General features: G+C 51.1%; 1 protein-coding gene across 1 annotated transcript in view; it reads left to right on the top strand.

The window, feature by feature from the left end:
• The window catches only part of gnpat2 (glyceronephosphate O-acyltransferase 2), a gene marked incomplete in the record, with an annotated part of 48,617 nt that overhangs the window by 32,058 nt on the left and 1,070 nt on the right, over nt 1–15,489 (top strand). Inside the window, 6 exon segments of the mRNA XM_031800693.1 lie at nt 1,497–1,648; nt 1,736–1,837; nt 2,289–2,546; nt 14,542–14,621; nt 14,820–14,960; nt 15,210–15,309. Coding sequence (XP_031656553.1) covers nt 1,497–1,648; nt 1,736–1,837; nt 2,289–2,546; nt 14,542–14,621; nt 14,820–14,960; nt 15,210–15,309 — 833 coding nt within the window.

The following is a 15,489-nucleotide window of genomic DNA, read 5'->3' as shown; positions in this document are numbered from 1 at the left end:
GTCATTGTCCATTTGGAAGACCCATTTGCGACCAAGCTTCAACTTCCTGACTGATGTCTTGAGATGTTGCTTCAATATATCAACATAATTTTCCTCCCTCATGAAGCCATCTATTTTGTGAAGTGCACCAGTCCCTCCTGCAGCAGAGCACCCCCACAACATGATGCTGCCACCCCTGTGCTTCACGGTTGGGATGGTGTTCTTCGGCTTGCAAGCCTCCCCCCTTTTTCCTCCAAATATAACGATGGTCATTATGGCCAAACAGCTCTATTTTTGTTTAATCAGAGGACATTTCTCCAAAAAGTACGATCTTTGTCCCCATGTGCAGTTGCAAACCGTAGTGTGGCTTTTTTATGACGGTTTTGGAGCAGTGGCTTCTTCCTTGCTGAGCGGCCTTTCAGGTTATGTCGATATAGGACTCGTTTTACTGTGGATATAGATACTTTTGTACCGGTTTCCTCCAGCATCTTCACAAGGTCCTTTGCTGTTGTTCTGGGATTGATTTGCACTTTTCTCACAAAAGTACGTTCATCTCTAGGAGACAGAACGCATTTCCTTCCTGAGCGGTATGACGGCTGCGTGGTCCCATGGTGTTTATACTTGCGTACTATTGTTTGTACAGATGAACATGGTACCTTCAGGCGGTTGGAAATTTCTCCCAAGGATGAACCAGACTCGTGGAGATCTACAAAAAAAATTCTGGGGTCTTGGCTGATTTCTTTAGATTTTCCCATGATGTCAAGCAAAGAGGCACTGAGTTTGAAGGTAGGCCTTGAAATACATCCACAGTTACACGTCCAATTGACTCAAATTATGTCAATTAGCCTATCAGAAGCTTCTAAAGACATTACCTAATTTTCCAAGCTGTTTAAAGGCACAGTCAACTTAGTGTATGTAAACTTCTGACCCACTGGAATTGTGATACAGTGAATTCTAAATTAAATCATCTGTAAACAATTGTTCAGAAAAATGACTTGTGTCATGCACAAAGTAGATGTCCTAACCGACTTGCCAAAACTATAGTTTGTTAACAAGAAATGTGTGGAGTGGTTGAAAAATAAGTTTTAATGACTCCAACCTAAGTGTACGTAAACTAGTTTTAATGACTCCAACCTAAGTGTACGTAAACTAGTTTTAATGACTCCAACCTAAGTGTACGTAAACTAGTTTTAATGACTCCAACCTAAGTGTACGTAAACTAGTTTTAATGACTCCAACCTAAGTGTACGTAAACTAGTTTTAATGACTCCAACCTAAGTGTACGTAAACTAGTTTTAATGACTCCAACCTAAGTGTACGTAAACTAGTTTTAATGACTCCAACCTAAGTGTACGTAAACTAGTTTTAATGACTCCAACCTAAGTGTACGTAAACTAGTTTTAATGACTCCAACCTAAGTGTACGTAAACTAGTTATAATGACTCCAACCTAAGTGTACGTAAACTTCCAACTTCCGCTGTATCTCTTCTAAACCTCGTCCCCCGTCTCTCCCTCAGAGACCTTCCCCATAGGCCCAGTGTAGAGACCCAGGAGTGTGTGAGCTGGCTCGCCCAGCAGGTGATACGTGTCCAGGAACAGAGTTCCATCCTCAGCCCCTGGTCTCTCATGGCCTGCCTGGTGCTCCAGGACCATCAGAACACAGACCCAGGTACACGGCTGAGTAAGAGGAGCAGGACCATCTGTATCCCAGCAGTCATCACTCTCATCTGTATTATTTTATGCTTTGTGGTAGCAGGAGAGGAACAGGAGAAAGGTCTCTCCTGGGAGCTGCTCACCCAGAGGACACTGTGGCTCAAGGGACTGGCGATCAGCTTCGGAGCCCGCCTGGACTGGCCTGGTAGGTGTACAGCCATTGGTTGGTTGATTCTTCCGCGGACAGACAGATGCTGATTTCTAGATGGTTTCTGAAACAATAGTAAACCTTGTGACCATAGACAGCAGCAGGACCTATGTGTCCAGCCCCGTTCAGCAGGTAGAGGGGTTTAGTGTGAGCTGTTCCAACAGGCTGATCCATGTGGATTCAGGACTCTACAATAGAGCTCTGTCTCAGTAATACAGTAACCCATATCCAAGGACTGCTGATCTAGGATCAGGTCCCCACCTGGTTCCAACAGTCTCATTCATTATGATCTAACAGGCTAAACTGATCCGAGATCAGCATTCCTACCCTGAACATTCAGTATTTTACTCTGATCCAGTCTAGATGGTACAGTGTGGTACACTTAGAAATGAGACACACACACACACCTGTAATTGTCCTCAGCGCCGTGTTTCTCTGTCCTCTACAGAACAGCCACCTGAAAACCAGGTAATGGCGTCCAGCATGGCTTTGCACCGCTCTGTGATTCGCTGTCACCAAGGCCGTGTCACACTGCTGGAGGAGGAGGGGCCTGTGGGGGCTGGGCCTTTCACAACAGAGGAGGGTGTGGTCAGGCGGGCGCGGGCAGTGCTTATGGTTGCGGCCTATAGGAACCAGGCGCTGCATGTGTTCATACGTCCGGCCATGTTGGCTCTGGCCATACACACAACACGCAGCTCACAGAGAGGTGAGTTAGACACACAACACGCAGCTCACAGAGAGGTGAGTTAGACACACAACACGCAGCTCACAGAGAGGTGAGTTAGACACACGACACGCAGCTCACAGAGAGGTGAGTTAGACACACGACACACAGCTCACAGAGAGGTGAGTTAGACACACGACACACAGCTCACAGAGAGGTGAGTTAGACACACGACACACAGCTCACAGAGAGGTGAGTTAGACACACAACACACAGCTCACAGAGAGGTGAGTTAGACACACAACACACAGCTCACAGAGAGGTGAGTTAGACACGCAGCTCACAGAGAGGCGAGTTAGACACGCAGCTCACAGAGAGGCGAGTTAGACACGCAGCTCACAGAGAGGCGAGTTAGACACGCAGCTCAAAGAGAGGCGAGTTAGACACGCAGCTCACAGAGAGGCGAGTTAGACACGCAGCTCACAGAGAGGCGAGTTAGACACGCAGCTCACAGAGAGGCGAGTTAGACACGCAGCTCACAGAGAGGCGAGTTAGACACGCAGCTCACAGAGAGGCGAGTTAGACACGCAGCTCACAGAGAGGCGAGTTAGACACGCAGCTCACAGAGAGGCGAGTTAGACACGCAGCTCACAGAGAGGTGAGTTAGACACGCAGCTCACAGAGAGGTGAGTTAGACACGCAGCTCACAGAGAGGTGAGTTAGACACGCAGCTCACAGAGAGGTGAGTTAGACACGCAGCTCACAGAGAGGTGAGTTAGACACACGACACGCAGCTCACAGAGAGGTGAGTTAGACACACGACACGCAGCTCACAGAGAGGTGAGTTAGACACACGACACGCAGCTCACAGAGAGGTGAGTTAGACACGCAGCTCACAGAGAGGTGAGTTAGACACGCAGCTCACAGAGAGCTGAGTTAGACACACAGCTCACAGAGAGGTGAGTTAGACACACATCTGCTCACAGAGAGGTGAGTTAGACACACAACACGCAGCTCACAGAGGTGAGTTAGCTCACAGAGAGGTGAGTTAGACACAACACACAGCTCACAGAGAGGTGAGTTAGACACACAACACGCAGCTCACAGAGAGGTGAGTTAGCTCACAGAGAGGTGAGTTAGCTCACAGAGAGGTGAGTTAGCTCACAGAGAGGTGAGTTAGCTCACAGAGAGGTGAGTTAGCTCACAGAGAGGTGAGTTAGCTCACAGAGAGGTGAGTTAGCTCACAGAGAGGTGAGTTAGCTCACAGAGAGGTGAGTTAGCTCACAGAGAGGTGAGTTAGACACAACACGCAGCTCACAGAGAGGTGAGTTAGCTCACAGAGAGGTGAGGTAGACACAACACACAGCTCACAGAGAGGTGAGTTAGACACACGACACGCAGCTCACAGAGGTGAGTTAGACACACAGCTCACAGAGAGGTGAGTTAGACACACAACACCCAGCTCACAGAGAGGTGAGTTAGACACACAACACGCAGCTCACAGAGAGGTGAGTTAGACACACAACACACAGCTCACAGAGAGGTGAGTTAGACACACAACACGCAGCTCACAGAGGTGAGTTAGCTCACAGAGAGGTGAGTTAGACACAACACACAGCTCACAGAGAGGTGAGTTAGACACACAACACGCAGCTCACAGAGGTGAGTTAGCTCACAGAGAGGTGAGTTAGACACAACACGCAGCTCACAGAGAGGTGAGTTAGCTCACAGAGAGGTGAGGTAGACACAACACACAGCTCACAGAGAGGTGAGTTAGACACACAACACGCAGCTCACAGAGAGGTGAGTTAGACACACAACACGCAGCTCACAGAGAGGTGAGTTAGACACACAACACGCAGCTCACAGAGAGGTGAGTTAGACACACGACACGCAGAGAGGTGAGTTAGACACACAACACACAGCTCACAGAGAGGTGAGTTAGACACACAACACACAGCTCACAGAGAGGTGAGTTAGACACACAACACACAGCTCACAGAGAGGTGAGTTAGACACACGACACGCAGCTCACAGAGAGGTGAGTTAGACACGCAGCTCACAGAGAGGTGAGTTAGACACGCAGCTCACAGAGAGGTGAGTTAGACACGCAGCTCACAGAGAGGTGAGTTAGACACGCAGCTCACAGAGAGGTGAGTTAGACACGCAGCTCACAGAGAGGTGAGTTAGACACGCAGCTCACAGAGAGGTGAGTTAGACACGCAGCTCACAGAGAGGTGAGTTAGACACGCAGCTCACAGAGAGGTGAGTTAGACACGCAGCTCACAGAGAGGTGAGTTAGACACACAACACGCAGCTCACAGAGAGGTGAGTTAGACACACAACACGCAGCTCACAGAGAGGTGAGTTAGACACACAACACGCAGCTCACAGAGAGGTGAGTTAGACACACGACACGCAGAGAGGTGAGTTAGACACACAACACACAGCTCACAGAGAGGTGAGTTAGACACACAACACACAGCTCACAGAGAGGTGAGTTAGACACAACACACAGCTCACAGAGAGGTGAGTTAGACACGCAGCTCACAGAGAGGTGAGTTAGACACGCAGCTCACAGAGAGGTGAGTTAGACACGCAGCTCACAGAGAGGTGAGTTAGACACGCAGCTCACAGAGAGGTGAGTTAGACACGCAGCTCACAGAGAGGTGAGTTAGACACGCAGCTCACAGAGAGGTGAGTTAGACACGCAGCTACGAGAGGTGAGTAGACACGCAGCTCACAGAGAGGTGAGTTAGACACGCAGCTCACAGAGAGGTGAGTTAGACACGCAGCTCACAGAGAGGTGAGTTAGACACACAACACCACAGCTCACAGAGAGGTGAGTTAGACACACAACACGCAGCTCACAGAGGTGAGTTAGCTCACAGAGAGGTGAGTTAGACACAACACACAGCTCACAGAGAGGTGAGTTAGCTCACAGAGAGGTGAGTTAGACACAACACGCAGCTCACAGAGAGGTGAGTTAGCTCACAGAGAGGTGAGGTAGACACAACACACAGCTCACAGAGAGGTGAGTTAGCTCACAGAGAGGTGAGGTAGACACAACACACAGCTCACAGAGAGGTGAGTTAGACACACAACACGCAGCTCACAGAGAGGTGAGTTAGACACACAACACGCAGCTCACAGAGAGGTGAGTTAGACACACGACACGCAGGTCACAGAAAGGTGAGTTAGACACACAGCTCACAGAGAGGTGAGTTAGACACACAGCTCACAGAGAGGTGAGTTAGACACACAACACACAGCTCACAGAGAGGTGAGTTAGACACACAACACGCAGCTCACAGAGGTGAGTTAGCTCACAGAGAGGTGAGTTAGACACGCAGCTCACAGAGAGGTGAGTTAGACACACAGCTCACAGAGAGGTGAGTTAGACACACAGCTCACAGAGAGGTGAGTTAGACACACAACACACAGCTCACAGAGAGGTGAGTTAGACACACAACACGCAGCTCACAGAGGTGAGTTAGCTCACAGAGAGGTGAGTTAGACACAACACACAGCTCACAGAGAGGTGAGTTAGACACACAACACGCAGCTCACAGAGAGGTGAGTTAGCTCACAGAGAGGTGAGTTAGACACAACACGCAGCTCACAGAGAGGTGAGTTAGCTCACAGAGAGGTGAGGTAGACACAACACACAGCTCACAGAGAGGTGAGTTAGACACACAACACGCAGCTCACAGAGAGGTGAGTTAGACACACAACACGCAGCTCACAGAGAGGTGAGTTAGACACACAACACGCAGCTCACAGAGAGGTGAGTTAGACACACGACACGCAGAGAGGTGAGTTAGACACACAACACACAGCGCACAGAGAGGTGAGTTAGACACACAACACACAGCTCACAGAGAGGTGAGTTAGACACACGACACGCAGCTCACAGAGAGGTGAGTTAGACACGCAGCTCACAGAGAGGTGAGTTAGACACGCAGCTCACAGAGAGGTGAGTTAGACACGCAGCTCACAGAGAGGTGAGTTAGACACGCAGCTCACAGAGAGGTGAGTTAGACACGCAGCTCACCGAGAGGTGAGTTAGACACGCAGCTCACAGAGAGGTGAGTTAGACACGCAGCTAACAGAGAGGTGAGTTAGACACGCAGCTCACAGAGAGGTGAGTTAGACACACAACACGCAGCTCACAGAGAGGTGAGTTAGACACACGACACGCAGCTCACAGAAAGGTGAGTTAGACACGCAGCTCACAGAGAGGTGAGTTAGACACACAGCTCACAGAGAGGTGAGTTAGACACACAACACACAGCTCGCAGAGAGGTGAGTTAGACACACAACACGCAGCTCACAGAGGTGAGTTAGCTCACAGAGAGGTGAGTTAGACACAACACGCAGCTCACAGAGAGGTGAGTTAGCTCACAGAGAGGTGAGGTAGACACAACACACAGCTCACAGAGAGGTGAGTTAGACACACAACACGCAGCTCACAGAGAGGTGAGTTAGACACACAACACGCAGCTCACAGAGAGGTGAGTTAGACACACAACACGCAGCTCACAGAGAGGTGAGTTAGACACGACACGCAGAGAGGTGAGTTAGACACACAACACACAGCTCACAGAGAGGTGAGTTAGACACACGACACGCAGCTCACAGAGAGGTGAGTTAGACACGCAGCTCACAGAGAGGCGAGTTAGACACACGACACGCAGCTCACAGAGAGGTGAGTTAGACACGCAGCTCACAGAGAGGTGAGTTAGACACACGACACGCAGCTCACAGAGAGGTGAGTTAGACACACAACACGCAGCTCACAGAGAGGTGAGTTAGACACACAACACGCAGCTCACAGAGAGGTGAGTTAGACACACGACACGCAGAGAGGTGAGTTAGACACACAACACACAGCGCACAGAGAGGTGAGTTAGACACACAACACGCAGCTCACAGAGAGGTGAGTTAGACACACAACACGCAGCTCACAGAGAGGTGAGTTAGACACACGACACGCAGAGAGGTGAGTTAGACACACAACACACAGCGCACAGAGAGGTGAGTTAGACACACAACACACAGCTCACAGAGAGGTGAGTTAGACACACGACACGCAGCTCACAGAGAGGTGAGTTAGACACGCAGCTCACAGAGAGGTGAGTTAGACACGCAGCTCACAGAGAGGTGAGTTAGACACGCAGCTCACAGAGAGGTGAGTTAGACACGCAGCTCACAGAGAGGTGAGTTAGACACGCAGCTCACAGAGAGGTGAGTTAGACACGCAGCTCACAGAGAGGTGAGTTAGACACGCAGCTCACAGAGAGGTGAGTTAGACACGCAGCTCACAGAGAGGTGAGTTAGACACGCAGCTCACAGAGAGGTGAGTTAGACACGCAGCTCACAGAGAGGTGAGTTAGACACGCAGCTAACAGAGAGGTGAGTTAGACACGCAGCTCACAGAGAGGTGAGTTAGACACACGACACGCAGAGAGGTGAGTTAGACACACAACACACAGCTCACAGAGAGGTGAGTTAGACACACAACACGCAGCTCACAGAGAGGTGAGTTAGACACACAACACGCAGCTCACAGAGAGGTGAGTTAGACACACGACACGCAGCTCACAGAAAGGTGAGTTAGACACGCAGCTCACAGAGAGGTGAGTTAGACACGCAGCTCACAGAGAGGTGAGTTAGACACACAGCTCACAGAGAGGTGAGTTAGACACACAACACACAGCTCACAGAGAGGTGAGTTAGACACACAACACGCAGCTCACAGAGGTGAGTTAGCTCACAGAGAGGTGAGTTAGACACAACACACAGCTCACAGAGAGGTGAGTTAGACACACAACACGCAGCTCACAGAGAGGTGAGTTAGCTCACAGAGAGGTGAGTTAGACACAACACGCAGCTCACAGAGAGGTGAGTTAGCTCACAGAGAGGTGAGGTAGACACAACACACAGCTCACAGAGAGGTGAGTTAGACACACAACACGCAGCTCACAGAGAGGTGAGTTAGACACACAACACGCAGCTCACAGAGAGGTGAGTTAGACACACAACACGCAGCTCACAGAGAGGTGAGTTAGACACACAACACGCAGCTCACAGAGAGGTGAGTTAGACACACAACACGCAGCTCACAGAGAGGTGAGTTAGACACACGACACGCAGAGAGGTGAGTTAGACACACAACACACAGCTCACAGAGAGGTGAGTTAGACACACAACACACAGCTCACAGAGAGGTGAGTTAGACACACAACACACAGCTCACAGAGAGGTGAGTTAGACACACGACACGCAGCTCACAGAGAGGTGAGTTAGACACGCAGCTCACAGAGAGGTGAGTTAGACACGCAGCTCACAGAGAGGTGAGTTAGACACGCAGCTCACAGAGAGGTGAGTTAGACACGCAGCTCACAGAGAGGTGAGTTAGACACGCAGCTCACAGAGAGGTGAGTTAGACACGCAGCTCACAGAGAGGTGAGTTAGACACGCAGCTCACAGAGAGGTGAGTTAGACACGCAGCTCACAGAGAGGTGAGTTAGACACGCAGCTCACAGAGAGGTGAGTTAGACACACAACACGCAGCTCACAGAGAGGTGAGTTAGACACACAACACGCAGCTCACAGAGAGGTGAGTTAGACACACAACACGCAGCTCACAGAGAGGTGAGTTAGACACACGACACGCAGAGAGGTGAGTTAGACACACAACACACAGCTCACAGAGAGGTGAGTTAGACACACAACACACAGCTCACAGAGAGGTGAGTTAGACACACAACACACAGCTCACAGAGAGGTGAGTTAGACACGCAGCTCACAGAGAGGTGAGTTAGACACGCAGCTCACAGAGAGGTGAGTTAGACACGCAGCTCACAGAGAGGTGAGTTAGACACGCAGCTCACAGAGAGGTGAGTTAGACACGCAGCTCACAGAGAGGTGAGTTAGACACGCAGCTCACAGAGAGGTGAGTTAGACACGCAGCTCACAGAGAGGTGAGTTAGACACGCAGCTCACAGAGAGGTGAGTTAGACACGCAGCTCACAGAGAGGTGAGTTAGACACGCAGCTCACAGAGAGGTGAGTTAGACACACAACACACAGCTCACAGAGAGGTGAGTTAGACACACAACACGCAGCTCACAGAGGTGAGTTAGCTCACAGAGAGGTGAGTTAGACACAACACACAGCTCACAGAGAGGTGAGTTAGCTCACAGAGAGGTGAGTTAGACACAACACGCAGCTCACAGAGAGGTGAGTTAGCTCACAGAGAGGTGAGGTAGACACAACACACAGCTCACAGAGAGGTGAGTTAGCTCACAGAGAGGTGAGGTAGACACAACACACAGCTCACAGAGAGGTGAGTTAGACACACAACACGCAGCTCACAGAGAGGTGAGTTAGACACACAACACGCAGCTCACAGAGAGGTGAGTTAGACACACGACACGCAGCTCACAGAAAGGTGAGTTAGACACACAGCTCACAGAGAGGTGAGTTAGACACACAGCTCACAGAGAGGTGAGTTAGACACACAACACACAGCTCACAGAGAGGTGAGTTAGACACACAACACGCAGCTCACAGAGGTGAGTTAGCTCACAGAGAGGTGAGTTAGACACGCAGCTCACAGAGAGGTGAGTTAGACACACAGCTCACAGAGAGGTGAGTTAGACACACAGCTCACAGAGAGGTGAGTTAGACACACAACACACAGCTCACAGAGAGGTGAGTTAGACACACAACACGCAGCTCACAGAGGTGAGTTAGCTCACAGAGAGGTGAGTTAGACACAACACACAGCTCACAGAGAGGTGAGTTAGACACACAACACGCAGCTCACAGAGAGGTGAGTTAGCTCACAGAGAGGTGAGTTAGACACAACACGCAGCTCACAGAGAGGTGAGTTAGCTCACAGAGGTGAGGTAGACACAACACACAGCTCACAGAGAGGTGAGTTAGACACACAACACGCAGCTCACAGAGAGGTGAGTTAGACACACAACACGCAGCTCACAGAGAGGTGAGTTAGACACACAACACGCAGCTCACAGAGAGGTGAGTTAGACACACGACACGCAGAGAGGTGAGTTAGACACACAACACACAGCGCACAGAGAGGTGAGTTAGACACACAACACACAGCTCACAGAGAGGTGAGTTAGACACACGACACGCAGCTCACAGAGAGGTGAGTTAGACACGCAGCTCACAGAGAGGTGAGTTAGACACGCAGCTCACAGAGAGGTGAGTTAGACACGCAGCTCACAGAGAGGTGAGTTAGACACGCAGCTCACAGAGAGGTGAGTTAGACACGCAGCTCACCGAGAGGTGAGTTAGACACGCAGCTCACAGAGAGGTGAGTTAGACACGCAGCTAACAGAGAGGTGAGTTAGACACGCAGCTCACAGAGAGGTGAGTTAGACACACAACACGCAGCTCACAGAGAGGTGAGTTAGACACACGACACGCAGCTCACAGAAAGGTGAGTTAGACACGCAGCTCACAGAGAGGTGAGTAGACACACAGCTCACAGAGAGGTGAGTTAGACACACAACACACAGCTCGCAGAGAGGTGAGTTAGACCACACAACACGCAGCTCACAGAGGTGAGTTAGCTCACAGAGAGGTGAGTTAGACACAACACGCAGCTCACAGAGAGGTGAGTTAGCTCACAGAGAGGTGAGGTAGACACAACACACAGGCTCACAGAGAGGTGAGTTAGACACACAACACGCAGCTCACAGAGAGGTGAGTTAGACACACAACACGCAGCTCACAGAGAGGTGAGTTAGACACCACAACACGCAGCTCACAGAGAGGTGAGTTAGACACGACACGCAGAGAGGTGAGTTAGACACACAACACACAGCTCACAGAGAGGTGAGTTAGACACACGACACGCAGCTCACAGAGAGGTGAGTTAGACACGCAGCTCACAGAGAGGCGAGTTAGACAACACGACACGCAGCTCACAGAGAGGTGAGTTAGACACGCAGCTCACAGAGAGGTGAGTTAGACACACGACACGCAGCTCACAGAGAGGTGAGTTAGACACACAACACGCAGCTCACAGAGAGGTGAGTTAGACACACAACACGCAGCTCACAGAGAGGTGAGTTAGACACACGACACGCAGAGAGGTGAGTTAGACACACAACACACAGCGCACAGAGAGGTGAGTTAGACACACAACACGCAGCTCACAGAGAGGTGAGTTAGACACACACCACGCAGCTCACAGAGAGGTGAGTTAGACACACGACACGCAGAGAGGTGATTAGACACCACACACAGCGCACAGAGAGGTGAGGTTAGACACACCAACACACAGCTCACAGAGAGGTGAGTTAGACACACGACACGCAGCTCACAGGAGGTGAGTTAGAACGCAGCTCACAGAGAGGTGAGTTAGACACGCAGCTCACAGAGAGGGTGAGTTAGAACACGCAGCTCACAGAGAGGTGAGTTAGACACGCAGCTCACAGAGAGGTGAGTTAGACACGCAGCTCACAGAGAGGTGAGTTAGACACGCAGCTCACAGAGAGGTGAGTTAGACACGCAGCTCACAGAGAGGTGAGTAGACACGCAGCTCACAGAGAGGTGAGTTAGACACGCAGCTCACAGAGAGGTGAGTTAGACACGCAGCTCACAGAGAGGTGAGTTAGACACGCAGCTAACAGAGAGGTGAGTTAGACACGCAGCTCACAGAGAGGTGAGTTAGACACACGACACGCAGAGAGGTGAGTTAGACACACAACACACAGCTCACAGAGAGGTGAGTTAGACACACAACACGCAGCTCACAGAGAGGTGAGTTAGACACACAACACGCAGCTCACAGAGAGGTGAGTTAGACACACGACACGCAGCTCACAGAAAGGTGAGTTAGACACGCAGCTCACAGAGAGGTGAGTTAGACACGCAGCTCACAGAGAGGTGAGTTAGACACACAGCTCACAGAGAGGTGAGTTAGACACCCAACACACAGTTCACAGAGAGGTGAGTTAGACACACAACACGCAGCTCACAGAGGTGAGTTAGCTCACAGAGAGGTGAGTTAGACACAACACACAGCTCACAGAGAGGTGAGTTAGACACACAACGCAGCTCACAGAGAGGTGAGTTAGCTCACAGAGAGGTGAGTTTAGACACAACACGCAGCTCACAGAGAGGTGAGTTAGCTCACAGAGAGGTGAGGTAGACACAACACACAGCTCACAGAGAGGTGAGTTAGACACACAACACGCAGCTCACAGAGAGGTGAGTTAGACACACAACACGCAGCTCACAGAGAGGTGAGTTAGACACACAACACGCAGCTCACAGAGAGGTGAGTTAGACACACGACACGCAGAGAGGTGAGTTAGACACACAACACACAGCTCACAGAGAGGTGAGTTAGACACACGACACGCAGCTCACAGAGAGGTGAGTTAGACACGCAGCTCACAGAGAGGTGAGTTAGACACGCAGCTCACAGAGAGGTGAGTTAGACACGCAGCTCACAGAGAGGTGAGTTAGACACGCAGCTCACAGAGAGGTGAGTTAGACACGCAGCTCACAGAGAGGTGAGTTAGACACGCAGCTCACAGAGAGGTGAGTTAGACACGCAGCTCACAGAGAGGTGAGTTAGACACGCAGCTCACAGAGAGGTGAGTTAGACACGCAGCTCACAGAGGTGAGTTAGACACGCAGCTCACAGAGAGGTGAGTTAGACACGCAGCTCACAGAGAGGTGAGTTAGACACGCAGCTCACAGAGAGGTGAGTTAGACACGCAGCTCACAGAGAGGTGAGTTAGACACGCAGCTCACAGAGAGGTGAGTTAGACACGCAGCTCACAGAGAGGTGAGTTAGACACGCAGCTCACAGAGAGGTGAGTTAGAACGCAGCTCACAGAGAGGTGAGTTAGACACGCAGCTCACAGAGAGGTGAGTTAGACACGCAGCTCACAGAGAGGTGAGTTAGACACGCAGCTCACATAGAAGGTGAGTTAGACACGCAGCTCACAGAGAGGTGAGTTTAGACACACAACACGCAGAGAGGTGAGTTAGACACCACGACACGCAACACGCAGAGAGGTGAGTTACACACACGACACGCAGCTCACAGAGAGGTGAGTTAGACACACAACACGCAGCTCACAGAGAGGTGAGTTAGACACAAACACGCCAGCTCACAGAGAGGTGAGTTAGACACACCACACGCAGCTACACAGAGAGGTGAGTTAGACACACCACACGCAGCTCACAGAGAGGTGAGTTAGACACACAACACAGCTCACAGGAGGTGAGTTAGCTCACAGAGAGGTGAGTTAGAACACACGACACGCAGAGAGGTGAGTTAGACACACAACACACAGCTCACAGAGGTGAGTCAGACACACAACACGCAGAGAGGTGAGTTAGACACACAACACGCAGCTCACAGAGAGGTGAGTTAGACACCACAACACGCAGAGAGGTGAGTTAGACACACAACACGCAGAGAGGTGAGCTGGACACACGACACGCAGAGAGGTGAGTTAGACACACGACACGCAGAGAGGTGAGTTAGACACACAACACACAGCTCACAGAGAGGTGAGTTAGACACACGACACGCAGAGAGGTGAGTTAGACACACGACACGCAGAGAGGTGAGTTAGACACACGACACGCAGAGAGGTGAGTTAGACACACGACACGCAGAGAGGTGAGTTAGACACACGACACGCAGAGAGGTGAGTTAGACACACGACACGCAGAGAGGTGAGTTAGACACACGACACGCAGAGAGGTGAGTTAGACACACGACACGCAGAGAGGTGAGTTAGACACACGACACGCAGCTCACAGAGAGGTGAGTTAGACACACGACACGCAGCTCACAGAGAGGTGAGTTAGACACACGACACGCAGAGAGGTGAGTTAGACACACGACACGCAGCTCACAGAGAGGTGAGTTAGACACACGACACGCAGCTCACAGAGAGGTGAGTTAGACACACTCCTCTCCATTTGTAGCTGGTTCCTGTCTGTCTCACCATGTCTCTCTGTGTCTACAGAGGACATCTATAGCTACTTCAGGTTCCTCCTGGACCTCTTCTCCAACGACTTCATCTTCATCACTGGCAGATCCTCACAGGTAGGTCTTCACCCGGAACAGATAATTGTGATACATTGTGGGTAAATTGTGACTGATCTATATCTGCCCACCCCTGTGTCTGTCTGCCCGCCCCTGTGTCTGTCTGCCCGCCCCTGTGTCTGTCTGCCCGCCCCTGTGTCTGTCTGCCCGCCCCTGTGTCTGTCTACCCGCCCCTGTGTCTGCCTGTGTGTCCTGAAGGACTTTGAGGAGGCATGTTCGTTACTCAGGAAATGTGGAGCAGTCCAGACCAGTCAACAGGAAGTGACATCACCAGAGGAGGGTCAGAGGACTACCTCCTTCCTGCGAGCCCTGCTACAGCCCTTCATAGATGCCTACCAGGTATGCGGAGGACTTAATGTGTGTTTAAAATAGCACCCTATTCCAGACAGACAGGCAGACAGGCAGGCAGACAGACAGACAGGCAGGCAGGCAGACAGGCAGGCAGACAGACAGAAATCTAGTGCACTGTGAAGGGAGTATGGTCCCACTTACAAATGCACTAGACACTGATCTCAGGTCTAATCTTAACCCTGATCCCAAGTCTGTTTTAAATACCCTCCACTAAAGTGTGTGTGTGTGTGTGTTCAGGTGGTGTTCAGTCACCTGTGTTTGGAGGATGTTGAGGTGTTCACAGAGAGACAGATGGTTCCTGCCGTCCGCAGCCTGGCCACCAAGCTCCTCTTATCTGGTACCTGACACACGCCTGTCCTCTCCTCTCTCTCTCTCCCCTGACACACGCCTGTCCTCCTCCTCTCTCTCTCTCCCCTGACACACGCCTGTCCTCTCCTCTCTCTCTCTCTCCCCTGACACACGCCTCTCCTCTCTCTCTCTCTCCCCTGACACACGCCTGTCCTCTCCTCTCTCTCTC

The sequence above is a fragment of the Oncorhynchus kisutch genome, linkage group LG21 (assembly GCF_002021735.2).
Source record: "Oncorhynchus kisutch isolate 150728-3 linkage group LG21, Okis_V2, whole genome shotgun sequence".
Classification (NCBI taxonomy): domain Eukaryota; kingdom Metazoa; phylum Chordata; class Actinopteri; order Salmoniformes; family Salmonidae; genus Oncorhynchus; species Oncorhynchus kisutch.
This window is presented reverse-complemented; position numbering and strand designations above follow the sequence as displayed.